The 23,297-nt window shown below is 42.5% G+C and overlaps 1 protein-coding gene across 1 annotated transcript in view; it reads right to left on the bottom strand.

The window, feature by feature from the left end:
* The window catches only part of LOC139721313 (transient receptor potential cation channel subfamily M member-like 2), a 433,859-nt gene that overhangs the window by 179,188 nt on the left and 231,374 nt on the right, over positions 1 to 23,297 (bottom strand). Inside the window, exons 17-18 of the mRNA XM_071632667.1 lie at positions 18,646 to 18,789; positions 7,839 to 7,948 (exon numbers count right to left, since the gene is read on the bottom strand). Of these exons, the coding sequence (XP_071488768.1) occupies positions 7,839 to 7,948; positions 18,646 to 18,789 (254 nt within the window). The remainder of the gene's footprint in view (positions 1 to 7,838; positions 7,949 to 18,645; positions 18,790 to 23,297) is intronic.

Here is a 23,297-nt window from a genome sequence, read left to right as displayed (position 1 = left end):
TCATTTTTGGAGCGGACTGAGGCTCGTCCGCAGTTTTTGGACCATGCAATTCACCGAAAACCAAGCAAATAATTAATATTTTCCTGGAAAATTCACCTCCTGATCCCCCTCTGAGCAATACGTATGTTGTAGGGATGTCAAATTTCTTATAATTTGCATTGACAATACCTTTTCAAATTTTTGAAAGAGTTAGCAAGGCTAGGTACTCTCTGCCGATTAGTTATGCGTCCTGGAACATGACCCTAGCAGTAGAACGAACGTCCGTGACTATTCCAGCAAACGTCCGTGACGTGTGCAATCCCACCGATAGGGATAACTTGTCCCGAAAGTGTCATGTATTCTTTAAAACTTTTGGCTCCAATAGCGACAAATAAAGTTTTACAAAGTAAACAATGAGTTTAGAGCAGTAGTTTCAGAATTTTTAAGGCGTGATGTGATCATGATGAACAAACAGTTGAAAATTTACTAAGAATTTTATGCTTGTTTTCCCTCTAATTATACAAAAACAGCTTAACACTGAAAACAAAGTTATAGGAAAATGGAATTTTGCGTAATCTGTAATTTCTGTGCATTTAAATTTCTTTGCGTTTAAATTTCTTTCTAATGAGGTTGTGGAGACAATTTGTAATGTTACAGGTTCTGAAAGTTTCGCTCACGGACGTTCTGTCCGAGAAAGGAAATTTCTGATAATTACAAATATATCACTGCACATTAAGTTAATGTTACTTGAAAATATTACCAAATCACCGAGTCGCTCATACCAAAAGTGAATAACGTTCAGCACTCAATTTACCTGTAATAACAAATGGAAAACGTTTTGGTCACGGATGTTCGTTGGTAGAATAAGTCAATGGATTACATAGTAGGAGAAAGAAGAACAGTGCCACTTTTTAGTGACAGATGCTCCAAGTGTTTATCTTTCGAGTATGGTAGCTGCCGTCTCAAACAGAATACATCCGGTTTTGGTCTCCATAACGGATGTTCGCTGTAATTGTCATGATTATTAAATGCCTTAATTCATTCTTATTTTTCTCTTCACAACGATTTTTCTCTCATTCCCTAAGTAGCCTGAACATACTGCGACCAAACAGAAAACAAAAACAAAAACAAAACAAATCCGAAAAGTGCTACGCAATCACATTCAGGATAATGACGGAAGAAGTCTGTAATGGGCATGTGTTGAAGAAGAAACGGAAAAGTTTCAAAAGGACATGGAAGCAGTTGAATGAAAATGAGAAGAAACAGAGAAGGGATCGAGCTCCAACACAGAGAAAAGAATTGCCAGTGCACTCCCGTTATACCAAATTCTTCTGGAGAAGTTTTTTTAAAAAAAAATTCATTGAAATGCCGTCAAAAGCGAACTAAAACAAGGAAAAGTAGAAATTACGCGGTGCGTAATATATGTCCCCGCCGGAAGTAGCATTTTGTAGCAAAATGTACAATACAGGTCAAAAATCAAGGTCAAAGGTCAAAGAAGTCAAAGGTCAAAATTCTGTGTAAAAGTTTTGAAGCCCTCACCTAGTGCCATCACATGAAGCAAACAGAATCGAAATCGGGTTAGAAATGGCGAAGGAGTAGCATTTTGTAGCCATGCAATGTACAATATAGGTCAAAAATCAAGGTCAAAGGAGTCAAAGGTCAAAATTCTGTGTAGAAGTTTTGAAGCCCTCACCTAGTGCCATCATATAAAGCAAACAGAATCGAAATCGGGTTAGAAATGGCGAAGGAGTAGCATTTTGTAGCTAATGTACAATATAGGTCAAAAATCAAGGTCAAAGGTCAAAGAAGTCAACGGTCAAAATTCTGTGTAGAAGTTTTGAAGCCCTCACCTAGTGCCATCACATAAAGCAAACAGAATCGAAATCGGGTTAGAAATGGCGAAGGAGTAGCATTTTGTAGCAAAATGTACAATACATGTCAAAAAATCAAGGTCAAAGGTCAAAGAAGTCAAAGGTCAAAATTCTGTGTAGAAGTTTTGAAGCCCTCAACTAGTGCCATCACATAAAGCAAACAGAATCGAAATCGGGTTAGAAATGGCGAAGGAGTAGCATTTTGTAGCAAAATGTACAATATAGGTCAAAGGTCAAGTTCAAAGGTCACAACTGAAATTCTGTGTAGAAGTTTCAAAGCTCCCATGTAGTGCTCTCATATAAAGCAAACAGAATCAAAATCGGCTCATAAATGACAGAGAAGTAGCAAATTGAACATTTTGATCACACACGGACGCACACACGGACACACGGACACAGGGACGGACACACACACGTACGGAGCCCGTTTCATAGTCCCCTGCTCGAACTCGTTCGGCGGGGACAATAATGCAGTATACAGTTGTCTGATGAAAACACGCAAATCTTCCGCTTATCATGACATGGTGTTTTTATACTCATCAATGAAAAGCAATGTTAATTTGTAATTCTTTCCAAGATTTTTTATTTTTTTATTTAAGAGACAGAGAGATTGTCAATTTGTTTGTGCTTTTGTGCGTACTTTGAAAACACATGCTAAAAAAGTAATGATTAAGAATAGGTTATATATATATATATATATATATACATATATATGGGTCAGAATTTTGAACGATGTACAATTGAGCCAAAACAGGGCAAAATTTAAAAAATAGGAAATTCTCCAAATCATTTATCTTACCTGAAATAGTATAACTCAAGCTTTAATATGAACCCAATTATACTAGGATTCTCCCAGAGGAACAAGTTTTTATTCACCGCGGAAGTTTACCATGTCCAGAGCAGCGAACGTCCGTGAGGAATAGTACTGCACATACATATGAATACCATTTAACATAGTTTGCAAAGATCTGATTCAGTTCAAAATCGTACCGAAATATCTTAAGGGACATGTGTATGTGTTGGCAGAATATTAAGCTTGTACTCTTAACCTGTTCGTAATGGTAGAGAACTGATGATTTAACCAAATTCGTCATTTCTGTTGAAATATTGCTCTTCTGCTAAACACTTTCTCCACTTTACGCGCAGTTTACAGAAACTCAATATTTTGACCTCTCATTTCACTATCCCATACTTTAATCCTCACTCTCAAATAACCTACCTTTTTAAGATATATCTGATCTAGGCAGTCATTATAACCCAACAAACATAGCATACTTTTCATCACGGAGGTTCGTATATAGCTCACGGATGTTCGGAACAAACAAGATATTGAACAATGCAGCTCTCTTGAGTTGGAAACGCATTCTACTCACAACAAACAGCAATTTCATGTCGAGAACAAACTCCTCTGCAAAATCCTGAATAGATATTACCAATTCTCGATTATAAAAGCTTGCTTATCTTCTCATACTGAGGAATCAAAGAAAACACTTTTTCCATCTCTCGTAAATGAACGTACAAACGTACATGAAATCTGAGTGACATAGTCCATCCTTGAGAACGAATATATTATCAAAATTTCGTTATCACGAAGTAAAGATTCAGGTCCTAAATTTGTTATCTAAAGTCTACAATGCAAAATTTGCTTATAACGAACATGGGCAAAGCTAAATATGACAAAGAATTAACTTTGAAAAACAAAAGGAATGTGCTCCATTATAGAAATACGAAGTTTAGCTTGGGAGGGCAAACGAATACGTTAGGAAGAAATCCCTCTGCGTTTGCTCCTTGTGTTACACACTGTTACTGAGGAGAATTTGTGTTATTACATTAGTCAGAAATGATATTAGGTTCGATATTGCGAAGTTTCGTCATAACAAGACACAGTAAGTCCATATAACTTGGATGGATGTTTGTGACTTCAATATTATATAATATGGTTTGTTATAACAAACATTTTGTAGCTCGTCATTTCGGAGGCTCGTTATTCATATAGTTTGTCAATCCAAAAATTGATACAAGTTCGTATAATCATGAAGCTTTTTTATTCGGTAAATGATAGGAATCTACGAAGGTTAATTGAAAGGTTTATTAATTGGAACATGAAAAATCAGGTTCACTTATCCAATTGTAGAGAAACAAGTTATCAACCACATCCTCCAAATTTCAAAACCTCATGATAACCGTTTTCACCTAAACGAATATCAGGCCCATTCCAATTTTAGAAGAACGGACCTAAATATAATGAACCTTAATATCTAATTTTCGGACTAACAAACTTTCGGAATAAGAACATTTTTAATAAGAAACCTCCTGAATTAACTATGAACATTTTTTTTTTCTTTCATTTTCGGAGTAACAAACCTTTGGACATTCGGAGTATAGAATCTTTGGAAGAGCGAACGTATCAAAGTGCAACCTTAAACCTATTCTTAATCATTACTTTTTTAGCATGTGTTTTCAAAGTAAGCACAAAAGCACAAACAATTTGACGATCTCTCTGTCTCTTAAATGTAAAATGAAAAAAAAAAATCTCGGAAAGAATTACAAATTAAAATTGCTTTTCATTGATGAGTATAAAAACACCATGTCATGATAAGCGGAGGATTTGCGTGTTTTCATCAGACAATAATTGCATACTGCATTATTTTTGTTCGCTTGTGACGGCATTTCGATGAATAAAAAAATAAGCAAAAAAAAAAAAACTTCTCCAGAGGAATTTGGTATAACGGGAGTGCACTGGCAATTCTTTTCTCTGTGTGTTGGAGCTCGATCCCTTCTCTGTTTCTTCTCATTTGCATTCAACTGCTTCCACGTCCTTTTGAAACTTGTCCATTTCTTCTTCAACACATGCCCATTACAGACTTCTTCCGTCATTATCCTGAATGTGATTGCGTATCACTTTTCGGATTTGTTTTGTTTTGTTTTGTTTTTGTTTTCTGTTTGGTCGCAGCATATTCAGGCTACTTAGGGAATGAGAGAAAAATCGTCGTGAAGAGAAAAATAAGAATGAATTGAGGCATTTAATATCATGACAATTACAGCGAACATCCGTCATGGAGACCCAAACTGGATGTGTTCTGTTTGAGACAGCAGCTACCATACTCAAAAGATAAACACTTGGAGCATCTGTCACTAAAAAGTGGTACTGTTCTTCTTTCTCCTACTATGTAATCCATTGACTTATTCTACCAACGAACATCCGTGACCAAAACGTTTTCCATTTGTTATTACAGGCAGATTGAGTGCTGAACGTTATTCACTTCTGGGTATGAGCGACTCGGTGATTTGGTAATATTTTCAAGTAACATTAACTTAATGTGCAGTGATATATTTGTAATTATCAGAAATTTCCTTTCTCGGACAGAATGTCCGTGAGCGAAACTTTCAGAACCTGTAACAGTACAAATTGTCTCCACAACCTCATTAGAAAGAAATTTAAACGCAAAGAAATTTAAATGCACAGAAATTACAGATTACGCAAAATTCCATTTTCCTATAACTTTGTTTTCAGTGTTAAGCTGTTTTTTTATAATTAGAGGGAAAACAAGGGTAAAATTGTGAGTAAATTTTCAACTGTTTGTTCATCATGATCACATAACGCCTTAAAAATTCTGAAACTACTGTTCTAAACTCATTGTTTACTTTGTAAAACTTTATTTGTCGCTATTCGAGCCAAAAGTTTTAAAGAATACAGGACACTTTCGGGACAAGATATCCCCATCGGTGGGATTGCACACGTCACGGACGTTCGCTGGAATTGTCACGGACGTTCGTTCTACTACTAGGGTCATGTTCCAGGACGGATAACTAATCGGCAGAGAGTACCTAGCCTTCCTAACTCTTTCAAAAATTTGAAAAGGTATTGTCAATGCAAATTATAAGAAATTTGACATCCTTACAACATATGCATTGCTCAGAGGGGGATCAGGAGGTGAATTTTCAGAGAAAATATTAATTATTTGCTTGGTTTTCGGTGAATTGTATGGTCCAAAAACTGCGGACGAGCCTCTGTCCGCTCCAAAAATGACATGCAGCTCCTCGGCTAGAGAGCCAAAGGTAAAATGTACCTTCGCCATCAAAGCAAGATGGTGTCCCACTCGAAAACGTTTTAATCATCACGGACGTTCTTTTTTACTCGGAGGTTCGTCTAAAAATATAATTTCGCTTCCTATTTGACAAAGGATGGACAGAAACTCAAACAAACATATTATCGTGTGGCTAGATATTAGTTGATTACGACTCAGAACAATATCGCCAATAACGTTTAATGCGCTACGATCTTTATCAGAAAATAGCAGAAGCACGTCCGTGACGAAAACTGAGTATAATTTTGCATGAAAGAATGTTACGTCCCATGTACAGCCAGCAGACGTACAATTTTTGCAGGATATGTTCATTAGGTGGAACACCAAATTTTCGCATACATTACAGTTGGGACAACAAAGTAGAATTTGCAGCGGCGATAGAAATAAAAGCATCACGGACGTTCGTCTGTTTAGGGCTTTGATATTTCAATTGTTCTCTGTAATTTCATACGTGCTCATAAAGTTCTTATAATTTTGTGGTACATACCCATGATATGTCAGATCCAGAACATGGTCAGATATTAGATGCCATGTACCATAAAAAAGGCATATCATTAGTTTGACAAACAAAAATTATTGTGAAAATAGCGTATTTACCGTATTTTTACACTTTAAGTCCTTGTCAAATATAAAATATCAGGCAAAAGTCAACCAAACCATACATTTCCTGAAAGGAAATTTATTAATCTTTGAGATGACATGAAAAAATCTGGTTTCTTAGATCATCCTGGCGTGTTCTAAGGGAAAGAATGTCATAAGGTGCGAAAATTGGCAATTGTACATCGTTCAAAATTCTCACCCATATATATAAATACATACATATACATGTACCATGTCTATATAAGTACACACACACAGAAAAGTAACGCATTTTCAAGTCCAACAGTGATATTTATGCATATTGATACCAAATTCTCGATGCATGCATACATCTTTTTCAGGGTCGAAATGAATTATGAGAATAAACAAGATGACTCTATTCTCTGAGAGAAACATTATTCTATGACTACTACCTTTGTAGTCAGAGAATAGAGTCATCTTGTTTATTGTCAAAATTCATGTTGACCCTGAAGAAGACGTGCAATTGTATGCATGCATCAAAAATTTGGTATTACTGAATATCACTGGTGGACTTGAAAATGGAAAATTTTTCTACTTTGTCATCTCTTATATATAAATATAAATAAATATGCATATATATATATATATATATATGGGCCGTGACGCAAGAATAGGGCCCTTAGTGCCGCTGCGCGCAAACGCAAGAAAAAGGCGCGGAAGTTTGACAAAGCAATACGCACAAAACAGATCAACTAGCTAACTGTGCGACGCATCAAAAAGTGACAAGATTTGGACAAAACATGGTTTTTTGAATGTCGTAATTGGGGCACTTAGGAGTGGAGTTTCAGAAAAAGGTTTGCATATCTACATACGTCAGAGTTCCTTCTATAACGTTGAGGTGAAAACTCATTTTCGGTATTTAATGCCCTAAGGGCCCTTTTTTTGCGTCACGGCCCATATATTATTTCTACTCTTCCTACCAAGTCATATCACCATTCAACATTTCTACATGGAGCTACAGTTGAAAACACAATTTTTAGCCCCAGTTCATCTTTGACCTTGAGGGACTTGAAAGGAGTACAACTGACTATAATGTTTGGGAAAATTTGTGGCAGTGTAAAATGTATGAAAAAAATGAAGCAATACAGTGAATATAGAAACCACAAAATTGAACAAATCATTGAGAGGTTAAGATTGGGAACACGAGTGAATATCATGATATACAATGTATGTGTTGAGGAACTATACATTATTCAAGGACAAAGGGAATTACCATGCTCATAATGAAAAGCATGCACTCATTCATCCAATACTGGGACAGACACACAATTAAACTTACTTTACTTTACTGGTGTTGGCACCATCACCATTCTCAGAAGGTGGCTGTTGGACTGTAACCATTTTCAGACTTTGGTTCAAAGCATCGCCATCACCTGCCATCACATCGTCCTGACAGATCAAATAACATGTAATATAGTGTTACTTGGGATTCTAACTTTTGACAAAACCTCTAATGCCAAGTAGCACTGTTGTTCCATTTGTAAGGAGTTGATTTAAATCTAATTTAAATACCCTCAAGTCTGGGAGGAAGTGAATTTGCATATGAATTTAGTCGGGTTGGAGGCATCCCACATGCAGGTGTTGGACAGCTATTGTTTCCCGGCATAGCTAAGTTTGCAGCAGCCAGCGTAGGTATAGGCAGGCTCACAAGAAGTGAAGCTGCCACACCCTGTCTTGCCACCAGACTGACCAGACGCTGCAGAGCCTTGTCTAGCAGTGATGCCACAACTGGGGTGTCCAAGGCCCAACTGTAAGTTTCAGTTTGTTTTATTTATAATTCTGTAGTATGGATAATGGCTGAGTTTGCTCAGATAGTAATTGTTATTGTATAGTTAGAATTCTGGCGGTAAGCCGTATTCTATAATTATTGATACCCGGACAGTTTAGAAGCCCCTCCTTATTGTCTGCAGTTGTGATATGAATACAGTTTAAGTTAACTCAAGAAAGCTGATATAGGGTTTTCTGTTTGTATTCGAGTTTGATATGAAGAGGACTGAAGATAATTGTAAGGTAAAAGAGTAATTTTGTACAGTGTAGTATGTGGGATTATGTCCCCGCGTAGTGAATTGTAATGATGATGATGCTGTAGATTTAATTGTCTGCTGTATATTTTGAGATTAGGGTACATTTGAGAGGCCCTTGTGATATTTCTGTATTTCTTATATAAATGGCTAAAATAGGCTGTTTGAATGTATATATAATGCCCTCATTATGTTTGTGAGTTGATGACGGCAACAAGATGAAGGCGTTATAGAAGTTGATATTGTAAGACAGTTGTCCTGTGAGATGTTGTTTGTAATATTTTTCCAGACGGCTGTTAAGGGTATAGTGGAGCTTCGTCCAGATAAGCTCACACAATCACCGGGTCGAGACTCCACAGGTGTCTCCCGTTCAGCCGCTGCCTGACCCGTTGCCCGGATTTCCCTCGCCGAGTCCGAGACACACCCCCTCCACAATAACGCCGGTTACACGGGGCTGGATCCGTCGCCTTCGCTGAACCGCGGTCAACCGGTCGAAGGAAGTCGTTGTCGCCCCGACACATTCTCCAAGCACTTCGCGTTCGCCGTCTCCAAGGACGCAAGGCTGTTGTCGCATACGGAGAACGCCGATTCGCGAAGCAAAGTCAGCATGACAACATTCCCCAGTATTAATGATAAACCGGAACCACAAGTGTATTAAACTGAACTCTGAATGCTGACCAACATTATGGTCAGGGATATGATTTGTTGTGGCAAGCCACATGCCCACGCCGTCTCATATTTATGTCAATATTGTGAGAAGTGCCATGGTACTTGGTTACTTAGTTTATAAGTTGAAAGATGAATTTTGAGAGTTGTTAGTCCAGGACTTAGAAGGTTGTCAGTATTTGATATATGGGATAACAGTCATTTAATCTGTGAGATATGTTTAAGCTCTGAGCTCAGAAGACTATTATATTGTACGACCGGATGTATGATTTGAAGACTTGATTACACTTTAATAAATGCACACATAATATCAACGGTACTTTATCTCTTTTTATATTTCATTTCGGGTGATCAAACTGCCTCATCTAGACCAATAAGCTAGTTCACGTGTAACACACTGTGACAATTTGGGGGCTTGTCCGGGAGTTGTTTGATCATAACTTTACCTGAGTTTTGATGTATAATTGAAGGACCATTGTACTGACGTATTTTGTGTGTAACCATTTTCTAAGTTGCAGTTAGCAGAAGGGCTCTTGCAAGTACAGCTGGCCTAGCGGAACCACGGACACGCCAGTGCACCATCACTGCTAGCATCCGGCATGCATCGTTCCCTATTTTACATTCCACATAATTTTACATTCCATTTGATTCAAAGATAGCAGTTCAACACAAGACAGTGAATTTGAGATGGAAATAAGCAAATATGAATATGAGGAATCTACTAAGAAGCAGATGTAAATTTAAGAATAATGATATTCATTTTCACAATTAGACTGCTTAAAAACTTTTAACTTGTCCATGGGTGCCACAGTTTGATATGCTTTGTTCACCCTGCATTAGGAAATGATTCCAACAAAGTTGCTTAAAATCCAGCAATAAATCCTTTTAAAAAATGAAGGATTTGGGACAGACGGTCTTTTGGAACACGAGACAACAAAGTAAATGACATAAAGAACCTATGTACTTATCAAATTTTGCCCTTTTATGTATTCAGTCATAGATCCTTGACTTTTCATGAATGTAACGTGTATATGACACAGGATCATAAGAATCAGGACTAATTCTATTATCTACGAGGTAAAAACCATCCGTCCGCTTTCCTAAACAGTATGCTATTCCCCTCGCGTCGCACGCGCGTGCCGAGCTATATGCAACAGAAGACTTTAGCGTCCACACCTACCTCCCCCCGTGTGCGGGCCCCACCGGCGTCCACCCGTACGCCAGCCCGCTCTTCCTCTAAATACTGCAGAAAAAGACCCCTAACACGGGGAGAGGGGAAGGAGGGTGGGAAAGAAAGCGGACGGATGGTTTTTACCTCGTAGATAATAGAATCAGTCCTGATTCTTATGATCTACATCAGTAAAAACCATCCGTCTGCTTTCCTAAACAGTATGCTAGACCAACACAGAAAAGGGAGGAGCGTTAAAACTCACCAATTAAGAGGTAGGTCTAGATGTCTCGGACGCCGAAGCCAAGGCCGCACCAGAAAAGACCGCTTCGGACGCCGGGACGTCCCTCAGATAATAAGAGATGAATGAGTTGGCCGAGGACCAGTACGCTGCCTTCAGAATGTCCTCCTCACTGACACCAGCAAACAGAGCCCACGATGCGCTGATACTCCTTGTATCATGCGCGTGGGGTAGATCTGGTCCCGTAAGGGCTTCCGGGCCTGCCACCTTGATGGCGTTAACTATCCATCTCGACACCGAATCCCGAGAGGCTGGTGAGTGAGGCTCCTTGCAGATCAGAAAAAGCTGATCGTGTTTCCTGAAGCTTTTTGTCCGGTCCAAGTACCATTTGAGGGATTGTACTGGGCACCACACTTTGTCCTCGGGAACAGACGAAAATGCCGTCAACGGACTAATGAAAATCTCCACTGGCTTCGTGGAGCTCGTTTGGTTCTTGGCAATGAACGTGGGGCTCCTCCTGGATCTTCTCCAACACCTGGGGAATGAGGGCGATCAGGGGAAAGGCATACCCCCGAATTCCCCCAACCCCCCCCCCCCCCCCCCCCCCCCCCCGGGAAAGGAGAATGCGTCCACCATCCAAGCTTCCGGGTCCCGGGACCGGGCGCAATAGAGCCGGAGCTGGTGGTTCAGACTGGAGGCAAACAGATCGACCTGAAGGGGGCCCATGGTCGTCTGTAGCCATGCAAAGACCTCGCGATGTAGCATCCACTCGGATGGTAATTCCCAGCCCCTGGAAAGAAAGTCGACAATTAGATTGTCCTGCCCCGGCAGGTAAACTGCCACGGGGGAAATCGCCTGTACCCTGCACCACCTCCAGAAGTGGGCCGCCAGGGCATTGAGGGATATGGAGTGGGTACCTCCCTGTTTGTTGAGGTAAGACGCCACCGTGACATTGTCGGTCTGAATCAAAACCGTCCTGCCGACAAGGGCTGCGTGGAAGTGTCTGCACACTAACATCACGGCCCAAAACTCAAGCTGGTTGATGTGCGGTAGACCTGGGAGGTGAGCCCAATTCCCCGAGACCATGTTCCCGGTGCACACCACTCCCCACCCCAACAACAACGCATCCATCGTTACCGTTATCGAGGGCAGGGGCGCTCTGAGGGGCTTGCCCTGGTTGAGGAACGGTCAACCATTGGACTAAGCAAGCCCGGATGCGATCGGAGACTAGGATCGACGTAGAAAACGGATCCGTGTTCGGTCTGTACGCCTGCAGGACGTGAATTTGCAACGGCCGCATGTGCAGGCGACAGTCAGGAAGCACGTCCACCAAGCTCGTGAGATACCCCAAAAACTGGAGCCATGTCCTCGCGGGGGCAGCCAGCCTGTTCCGCAGGGACCTTACGGTGGCTAAATTCGTCCCGACCCGCTCCGGAGTAGGACGAGCCAGCTGAATCGGCAAGTCGATCTCGGCCCCTAGGAATGTAGGGAGGCGGGTCGGTGTCAGCGCAGACTTTTCCCAGTTTATAAGAAAGCCTAGGGATTGCGCAACCGAAAGGGTGAAGTCCCGATGTGCCATCAGCAAATGAGGGCTGCTTGCGACTATCAACCAGTCGTCGAGATAGCAGAATACCCTTATCCCTCTTTGCCGCAGAAAGGCGGCGACCGCCGAAACCAGTCTTGTAAACAGACGGGGGGCAGACCTTAACCCGAAGGGGAGCGCCCTGAACTGATAGACCCGTCCCGCGAAGGTGAAGCCTAATAGCCTCCAACACGGGCGGGCGATCGAAACATGATGGTAAGCATTGGCTAGATCGATGGACGCTGCCCAATCGTCGGGCCGTAACATGGGTAGAATCGAGGCCAGAGTTTCCATGCGAAAGTGCACTGGCTGGATGAATTGATTCATGGCCTTGAGATTCAAAATCATACGAAACTTCCCCGAGCGTTTGGGAACCATGAACACCGGTGAGAGGCACAGGCAGAAGTGGACTACCATCCGCTCTATGGCCTGCTTCTCGAGGAGCGCGGCAATTTCACTGGCCATATTGGAACGGAAATGCCGCGCGCCTGGAGGGGAGAGGGCCCTGAGCGAGCCGCCCGGGAGCGGGTCGGATAGGCCTATCACGAACCCGTTCTGGACGACGGAGAGCACAAATTTGTCATCCGTGATGGCGGCCCAGGCCGGTAGGAACGCCTGCAGGTGGCAACCGACTGGGCCCGGAGGACCCAACGCTCGGGACAAGAAGTCAAAAGCTCTGCCCATTTTTGGGGGCTCCGCGGTGGGACTTAAAAGCCCCCCGACGTCGACCCCTGGAGGGCTTCGACCGCGCTGCCCCCTGTTACCAGAGGGGTGCGGGGTCGGTCCGGGCACTGTGACTGTCACCTGCCGTCCTGCAGGTGGGCGGGCCAGGTCAGCCCTCTGCATGTTCCTCTGCCCACCTTGGCGGGGCTGTAGGGACCGGGCGGCCGTTTCGTCGGCCCTCTTTCTGTAGGCACACTCGTCATCGAACACCTGGATGGCTCGGCCTGCAAAAAGGTAGGGCCCGTGGAAAGGGATGGAGGTCCCAATCTGGTCTGCATCCCGGGGCGGGAAACAAATGGCCTGCAGGGCCATGGTACACCTGCAGCGGGAGGCATAAAGTGCCGCCCTGGATGCCTGTGACCACTGGGCCTCCGATATGGCCAGGAGGATGGACATTAATTCCTGTTTATCCTCCGGGGAAACCTGGCATTGATCGGCCTGGGTATGGAGGTTAGCCACGGACCCTCCATAGGCCGCCAGGCGCATGGCTGTACGAGCCAGTTCGGCTACCCTGACCCATTGTTTGTCCCTCTCTCTGTACTCCCGACCCCGCAGGGGGTTTCCGCCGGGTTTCTGGTCAGCGACACGGAGGATCTCGGGGGAAAGGGATTCCAGGATAGAAATTTCTGAAAATCCCTGTGGGGGAACTGAAAGTCCCTCCGCTAAGCTGCGGGGGTGCGGAGTTTCGGCTCCTGCGCGACTCGGGCACATTCAGCCTGGAAATCGGCTATCAAGGGGATGCCGCTACCCGGGTCGGGGCGTGATTTGAAGAGCAGGGAAGTCTGCGGCTCCGGTTGTGACCCATCACCCTGGCCGGCCGCGTAAAACTGCGGCATATATTTGCGCAGCAGCGCCTGGGCTCTGTCCCCTACTTGCTGCCCCGTGGAAACGGGCTCGGGGTCGTTGACTATAAGGACTGACCCGGAGAAAGATGACTCGCTATCAAACCCGGTATCCGGTGGGTAGGAGGGCGGTAGCGGGAAGGATTCCCCCCGGCATAAGGAACACCGGCCCTAGGAAGCGGGGACTGGGGCTCACGGCTACGGGAGGAGCCAGGCCTAGGGCCCGGGGAAAAACCTGGGGCCTTGGAAGAGCCCGCCAGGGGAAAGGGATCTGAACCCGCAGGAGGAAAAGTTTCCTCCCCGGGGGGAGCCCTGAGGGCCGCGGGAGCCTGGGGACCACGTCCCTGGGTAGAGGCCGGGCCTGGTCCAAAGCCTAGGGTGCATCCCGGGGCTCGGAGCAAATCCGCGGTAGGATGCGGACCGGGGGAATTCCCAGATCCTGGGACCGCGCTTCCCGCGTGCAAGGAAAAGCCCATCATCTGGGCCGCACGGTGGAGCAGGTCCACAGGGTTGCCGGCGTCCGGGGCGGCGGCGGGAACCTCAGGCGCGGCAGGGGCCCGCTTAGGCGGCGGGGGCCCGCTTAGGGGGCGGAAAACCCGTGGCTATATCCCCTCGGCGTTAACGGCTCAGGCTGGTCCCACGGAATAACCCTGGACCCGTCACCTGCGGAGCAGGGAGCCTGGCTGTAACGACCGCCTGGGGTTGAGGCGTTATCCCACGCACCTCCCCCTGATCCCGCTCCAGGGCGAAGCCAACCGGGTCCTGGGACTGGGGGTTTAGCCCTAAATTCGAGTCGAATGGTAGCTGGCGCGAATCCGAATCTGTACGCGGGGCGGAGCCGACCGGGTTACGGAATTCGGGCGCGTTACCGTGCTCCACTTCCAGCCGCGGGGCGGTGCCCACCGGGGCCTGGGAGGGAGCCTGGGCCTGTGGAACCGGCCGCAGGGCGCGGCCAACCGGGGTCCGGTTCCAGCCTATGGCGGTTGGAGACCGCTCTTCACTCGAATTCTGGAGCCAGCCTCTATTGGCCGAAGCTATCATCATCAGAACTAGACTCGTTATAATCTAACGGTTCCGATTCTAGATCCAAGAAGTCCTGAGAAGGACTGGGGCACAGAGTGATGGCCGAGTTGGAAAAAGAACCCGAGGCCTGGCCCCTTGACTTACCCGCTGCCGCTTTCGGAAGAGAGGGATGTTTTTCCAACCAAGCTGAAAGCTTGGCCCACAGTGCATCGTCCCACAAGACACAAAATTTGCAAGGATTAGCCTTGCTGGAAGTCCTGTGACGAGCACACTTCCGATGTGTGTCCCACAGCGGCAAAATTTTATGGCATTTGCCACACTTGAGAGTCATCATAAACCTGGAAAGAGAAAATATAAGTTAGCACAAGGTAGAAAATAATTCTAGAGTGCTAAAACAACAAAAAAGGTCCCTAACAAGACCCGTCCGGAAAGGGGGAAATGTCCGAAAATAGGTACAGTCCCCACACACGGCAACAAAGAGTGATGGAAAAGTACCGGGAAATTTTGGCTAAAAAGACCCTAAAAAAATCACTCCGGGTGGAAAAGGACTGAGCAAGAACTGAAATCAGGGTGCTCTGGTCAAAGAATGAAAGCTATGTATAAATAAAAAACCAAGAAAGAGGCTATAAATACACAGCAACGATAGGTGGTAAGGCTCATGTACAAAGTATATATGGCAAAAACAGCGCCAACTAAGACAAAAACGAGTCGCAAAAGATTTGAAAATATCACTTCACGAAATGATGCAAACGAATCAAAATTATAATCAAGGCGATCTATAACTACTAATACACAGAATAAAAGGAAAGATCCGACCTGATTGCAGCTGAAAAAGCCGATCACGAGAGATCTTAAGAGAGCAATCTCCAACACAAGCAGTGGCTACATTGCTGCGAGCAAGAAGAGGAAGAGCGGGCTGGCGTATGGGTGGACGTCGGTGGGGCCCGCACATGGGGGGAGGTAGGTGGGGACGCTAAAGTCTTCTGTTGCATATAGCTTGGCACGCGCGTGCGACGCGAGGGGAATAGCATACTGTTTAGGAAAGCGGACGGATGGTTTTTACTGATGTAGATCACCTTCTCACATTCCTTGGCACAGATTAAGTTTCATGATCTCAAAGCCCTTGTTTTTTTTAATTCTGCCTCTCAGTGATCGTGCAGTTCTATACTTTAGTTGACTTTGGCTTGAGAATATACATAAAAGTGGTCATATTAATGTTGGGTGAGGGTGAAAAATAGAAATTGACACAAGGTATATAAAGAAATCCATGCTTGTTACTGTTAATGTGATGGCATCTGGCAAAAACTTTCTGATCAGCTACAGAGAGAGACAAAGAAAGAATTACTGTACGTAATAAGTGCTCACAAGAATGGTCCTCCCAAGTTCAAATACAATTTTCTTGACTTTGACTAAAAGTACGAATGGAGTAGTGCAGTTTACAACCTCCTGCACAAATTTGCAAAGTTTTTGATGAATCTGTTACTGATATAGTGAATGCAAATGTTTATTTGTGAAGGTGGGATAAAACATAAAAGATAAATGTAAACAGTGTGGGAACTAGAGAAGCACTCTGAGAGCGCAGACCTCCGCCAAGCATGCAGCTCATTTCCATCACTGATCTTCTTCTTCCATAGAGATATCAGTGATTTCCACCAATACGTACTTATACTTCAAGCTGAAAGTGTTTATAATAGTGTGCTGAAAGTCTCCCGATTTCCCAATATAGAAGCCTTTGTTATGTCATAAACCCTCAGCTGCACAGCGCGCCTAGCCCTAGCAGAAACTAGAGCACGCACTTTAGCGCGTGCATGCAAACCTCAGATACGCACAGCCTGAACTCCCAAGTTCATTGACCCTACCTGCCAAAATATCAAAAATCCTTCATAAATTCCCCAAAAATTCTCGGATCACTTCCAAAAGTTAATCGTTTGTTACTTCTATTATTCTAAACCTTTCCTGCAAGTTTCATCCAAATCCATTCACTACTTTTTGAGTTATTTTGCACACGGACAAATGAACGATCGAACGAACAAACAAACCAGAGGGAATGAAAACATAACCTCCCTTGGCGGAGGTAATAAAGAAATGTACGTTAGTGATGGTAATTCATCATGTACATTATGTGATTGTATTCTTTTTTTCTTAGGGGGTGATTGCAAGTGATTTTAAGCTTCCGATGTAATGTAACATGTGTTATTTAAAGTTGATATATTCAAGGTGAATTTGAGAATTTTTTTATAAATGAGATTTTATAGCTTTGTTTACAGATTAAACATATTCAAATTCAAGAAATTCTCCCTTCGAGATGTTTTCACTGCAACTGACGGAAGAATTTCTTGAATTTGAATAATTACGCAGTACCCGCTGCATGCTATAAGGATTAGAACCAACACTTGCTGTCGGGCGAAAGCTCAGTGGTCTAGTGGAGATGACGCCTGTCCGGTGATCAGGTCGTAGGTTCAAATCCTGCTTGATTATGTATGCCCATGATTTTTTATCATGGCTACTACTAAAACACTGATCAATTCAGTGCTTATTTACGTTGATGTAGGGCGATTTGTCAATCAGTTACAGATTCAACATACTTGGATTTTTGCCACTCGTATGTACCACCAAATTGCATATCCCACAATTGAAAATCATTTACCTTTAATTCATGGGCGTGTGTATGTGTGTGTGGGTGTGTGTGTGTGTGTGTTGTGTGTGTATGTGTGTATCTTAGTGTTTCGCTCATCACCTGATTGTGTATGTCATAATTAAAAACACATGGTATACAGCATATTAACAAGGGGCACTATTTATATGCACTTGGTTCAGGTTATACTTGTACGTGATGTAAAAGCAAACCATGCACCTAAATACACACAAGAGATGCAATTATTCTTACACCTTTGATCTGGTTAATGATAATTCCACAATTGATATTTTCATTCATGTTGCCGTCTTAGTATGTATTCTTAAGCGCGTGAAATTAACTTATTATTCTTTCACAGTTTTATCAAATAATTATGAATATATGTATGTGTGTATATGATTATTGAGTATTGTTTCAATGTAAAAATGACATTTTATATTTAATTGTATACACAGCTGTATGTCACTCTGCAATTCAGCCACTTGGCTGCCATGGCAGTACAGTAAAAGTGGATATTTTCACGCGCTAATTTTTCGTGCTTGACCGGGTAAGAAGAGTTTCGCATGTTTTTATTTCCATGGAATGAAGACATCACGCACAGGAACATATGGCAAGCAAAAATATTTGTGTGCTTTTATTATTCGCGATAGTTTCTGGTTGCGCAAAATGAGCGAAAATTTCAACACCGCAAAAATTTCCACTTTTACAGTTTTGTGAATAAACTAGATTGAATTGACTTGAATTGAACTGAACTCATGTCAGACCGCCTTACAAGACAATGATTATTTCACCCTGCACCATGAAGACTAATTGCTTCATTACCTATGTGGCCTAATTTAGGTGGGCACTAAACACTCAGAAGCACAAATATTTGGAGACTTAGATGATACACTTTTTGTGAAGATTGGAGCCTCCAAAATGCCTAGTGATTGTAAAGAGACAAACCTGCTTCCAGACATCTGTGTTATGGAAAAGTTTGTATAAACTGCTGCTTCTTGAACTGTCGGTGCCTTTTGAACTTAATATTGATAAGATGCATGAATACAAAATACAAAAATACACCTCATTACTAAAAGGGCCTGGAAAAAATGGACATGATGCAACACTTATTTGTCTAGAAATTGGCTCAAAGGGCTTTTTGTCTCAAGATAATTACCTGATACATGGTAAATGTATTACACTTACGTCTAATGTGAGGTGAGGTGGTAATTCATCTTTCTGCTTATTTTCCTCCTTGCTCTTGTCTTTTCCTCTCTCCTCTGCCCCCTCATCTTCTCGAAACTTGACAAGGAAGTAGATCAATGGAGGGAAAATGGTGCACAGCCATAACTGCAAAATGAAAAATTTCAAACGACAGCTATATGTAAAATTTTCTTCCAGCGGCTATAATTAAGACATACTCAGGTGGGACTTTCAAGGGAATATACCTCAAATGTCAAATTTGAGGTAAATTACCTGTGTCAAACTCACAGTGAGTACCATATATCAGCGAGACGAAATAGTGAGAAAACAAACGCCGACTTTATAAATCATAAAATATGAAATGATACATGCATAGCCAGACGTTAATTTATCTTCCCAGCTCGTCCCCCCCATAGCTTGTAATCTTGATTGCAGCATGATTCGTACCAAATTATAGATTAAGCCCATGCAGTTTTGTACTATTCAAAATTCACCAAGCAAGACGTAGACCAGCTCATCCATGGGTTTATTTGTACACTGGCGCATGGCAACACTGCAGACATTGACACACATCCACATGCACTATGATCGTAAGTACAGTACGTAGAAATTCACATACGCACAGTTAGTTCCACGCAAATTCACTTAACTGAGAATACACATACATTCGGTCACTCTTGACATCCATGCAGTTACTCATACAAGAGTGCAAAGTAAAAAAAAAAAAAAAACAACCTTTTTTTCCTTGCTAATTTTTTTATTTCTCAAAAACCTGAGAAATTGTGACATTTGGCAGGCCTGAGTCAATGGATGCTGCCCATTCGTTTGATTTTAGAAGTGGAAGGATCTTGGCCAAGACTGTCCATTTTGATGGGGAGTCAGCTACTACATGTTCCTTCAGTCTTTTTAGGTTTAAACGTGCCATGTGATACCTGCCAGTCCAATTGGGGGTCAAAAATACTGGGGAAACCACAAACTTTTGCCCTTTGGGTATTCTTTTTATGGCTTTTTGCAGATTCATGTTTCTATCTCCTGAAGTAAGGCTGTTCACTTTGTGGTTCTTTTTGCCGTTTTGTTTTTCTGTTTATGCTTGGGTGGACGTATGCCTTTCTTACTTTTGGAGCATACCCTTTCTGAACTATGGACAAAATCAGTTTGTCTGACATTACTTAAATCCATTGTTGGGCAAATTTTTGCAGTCTACCTCCTACCTGGGTTTGCCCTACTTGTGTACTTTGATTGTCACAATCTGAAGGAATGGCACCATGATGGTCTTTTATGGGGACAGAGTCCTGGCCCTTGGGAGATCTGAATGGTTTCCCGCTGTATCCTCTTCTCTCTTTGTGAGTGTAGAAGGAGACATGTGAGAACCCACCTGGGACCCGTTTCATAAAACTTGTGATCAATAACAAGTTACGATTATAGTTGTTAAAAGCTCAAATCCTTGCATCTGACTGGCTGAGGGCAAATTTGTCATAGAAATGTGGCAGTTGGGGAAGGGTTACATGTAGTCTACATGTACAGATCTACAAATGACAGGGAACATAAAATAAGTGGGGCTGATATGTATCATCAATAATAAAAAACATCTCATTTAAATGTGTGTTACACGATCTTTGGTCGAGTTGATTGTAAAATCAAATGCATTCACTTTATTTACAAGATGCACTAATTAATTTGATCAATTAACAATGTGCATTAATTCTCATGAATGATTTGCAAAGTAACTTTTTCTAATACACATGTAAATGATTGCATGGAGACAATTATAACTTTGAACTTTAGCAATAATTTGAAGCCTTACCTCACTGACTACTTGATTCACACAGTGTTCTCTAGTTTGCTAGTTGTTAAAGCCTTCTGTGTTGCATGTTTCACTTTCCTCATTGTGCTGGAAGGATAGTCTCTATGATAACAGCGTTTGTTCTGCGTTTCGTTTGTTTTTGGGTTTTTTTACAAATATTGCTTCCAAAGTTTTTACACCGAAGTTGCCGTGGTGGAAGTCAGTTGCGTTCTTTCTAACTATACTAAATGCTCTCTCACAGGATGCATTAAGTGGGGCATGACTAGTATTCCCTTCATGACAGTAGTCAGAGTTGTGAACCTCGTCCCTCCACTTGATGGATCAAAAATCTTAGCAATTTCATCCCATTGCTGATCAATTCGTAGAGATGTGTCTCCTGTACAAAGTGGATCAACTTAATGGTGAGCAAACTCAATCTCTAGTTGATCCATCTTGTATTATTTCAAAAGACAGGGAAATCTCTAAACAAAGTATTTGAGTGATGCAAATTTCTTGTGATGACAATTAGTATATGAAGATCTGTACCTCTTCATGTTCTACCAGTTCATCATGAAGTAGCCATGTCTTCAGAATGTAGTCACATGCTTTTTCATAAAAGCTACGAACTGCGCTGTAGAATGCACTAATGTCTGTTTGTGACAAGCTGGGCTGGTCTGTTCATTCAGTGCTCTGACTTGAAGCCTTTAAGTAGTCTTTAGCTGCATTGCCTGTTATCAGCTATTCATCACTCTTCTGGTTTTTTTTTCTATCCATGAATTTCACTGTAGTTAGAGGCTCTGATATGACAACAGCTGGTTTATAAACAAACTGCAGCATTATATCCTTTCACATACTCCTCAACTTTCTGTGCAGAATATGGATGCGCGGTTCCTTTCTTTGAAGGAGATTTCCTTTTGCATAATACCATATATACCATTATATACCATTTGCATAATGCAGAAAGAAACAGTAGAGCTTTGTCTGGGGGAAACAAGCAATCTGTTTACTTGTGTTCTCCGTAGTATGCTTAAGTGACTGAATGGGATGGGTGCTAGGCTTAGAGGATGCAACAAAGCTGCAACCAGCTGACTTGGTGGATCTTTCTACGGTCTTTGATGCTATATGTAGATATTTATCAACACCAGTGACTCTACCAGCAGTTACAGTTGATTTTTGTCCAGTTTGTGATGCTATACATGGAGCTTTCTAAGGATTAGTGACTTCACTGTACAAGCATTTTATTCAGGGTTGGTTTACGTACAGTCATTTATGCTGTAAGGCCTGTATGAGAAGCTTTCTCAAGACTAGAAACTCTATCAGTGGGCCTACAAGTCAACAATGTTTTTTGCACAGTCCTTAAAGTTGATGCAGTATTGGGAGGTTTCTCAATAAGAGTAGGTCTAACTCTAGTACCTGCAGTTCCTTGTCCAAGAGTAGGAAGATATTTTCCCTGGTAGAATCATTTTCACAGACTGCCAAACTCAGCAGCCCCTCTTCTACTTGTCCTGTAGTTTCATTGAAGACTGCAATTAATACAGGATAAAGTCGCACATTTTCCCCGTCATTGTTGCCATCAGTTGCTCGGCTTTATCAAGATTAGTAACTTTCACTGTACAAGCATTTTATTCAGGGTTGGTTTATGTACAGTCATTTATGCTGTAAGGCCTGTATGAGAAGCTTTCTCAAGACTAGTAACTCTATCAGTGGGCCTACAAGTCAACAATGTTTCTGCACAGTCCTTAAAGTTGATGCTCTATTGGGAGGTTTCTCAATAAGAGTAGGTCTAACTCTAGTACCTGCAGTTCCTTGTCCAAGAGTAGGAAGATGTTTTCCCTGGTAAAACCATTTTCCCAGACTGCCAAACTCAGCAGCCTCTCTTCTACTTGTCCTGTAGTTTCATTGAAGACTGAAATTGATACAGGATAAAGTTGCACGTTTTCCCCATCATTGTTGCCATCAGTTGCTAGGCTAAATGGGCCTGACCTTGCTTTCTCAGGTTCTATAGAATTTGAAGTTTGCTTGGAGAACTCACCTATGACTGCAATTGTTTTGGCTCAAGCACAAACTGTGCTTGCTGGCGATTTTCGAGTCAGGGAACATCTTCTTGAAGAGGGGTCCTGCATGGTCTGTGACTGCAGTTGGAAGATTATAGATTTACTCCAAGATAAATCCTGTGAATACAAAGTTCCGCTTTAGTCACATCTTCCTCCTCCTGTCCAGCTTTAGGAAGATATTTGAACTGCGAACATGATTCACGGGTCTTCGCGATATCCAAATGCTTCTTTGTATTGTATGAACATGCTGTCAGATGTCATCTCAACCCCCATGCTCTACGGCCGCTGATATCCTCACTGCATACTGAACAGAACGCATGAAATGATCCAATCTTTGATTTCCCTATGAATGTCCATTCCTGACTGTACTCCACTTTGAATTTTTGTGACCATTTCTTCTTTTTAGCTGTCATGGTTTTGGCCATGGTTACATATGATTATGATTAAACGAGTCTGACGTTGAACATTCGAACATTTATAACGAAACATGCCGGCTGAGTTCAACGCAGCATGCATGCACAATGCAATACCGATATACACAGCAGCAGTCACTGGATTGCGATCAACGAAACGTATTGAAATAAATGCACATACTTTCATGTGTTGGTTCAAGATACAGAAAAGCAGCGAACAAATGTACAGGTGCCTTGAAAATGCTGCTTTCAGATCAAGCTCTCGATGTATTAACCTATGGAAGATTGCTCACTAGCGGTGTGCGACTCATGTGCTTTTCTATGAGAGAAAAATCTCCATTCCTTCAAGCCATGCACTGAAGGTAGCGACCACTTGCCGACATTGCAAGCCAATTTGAAGATCGT

Source organism: Diadema antillarum, unplaced genomic scaffold, assembly GCF_040938485.1.
Source record: "Diadema antillarum isolate AM-2024a unplaced genomic scaffold, OU_Dant_1.0 scf00000001, whole genome shotgun sequence".
Lineage (NCBI taxonomy): Eukaryota > Metazoa > Echinodermata > Echinoidea > Diadematoida > Diadematidae > Diadema > Diadema antillarum.
The sequence above is the reverse complement of the archived record's forward strand: the minus strand, read 5'-3'. Positions and strand labels throughout refer to the sequence as shown.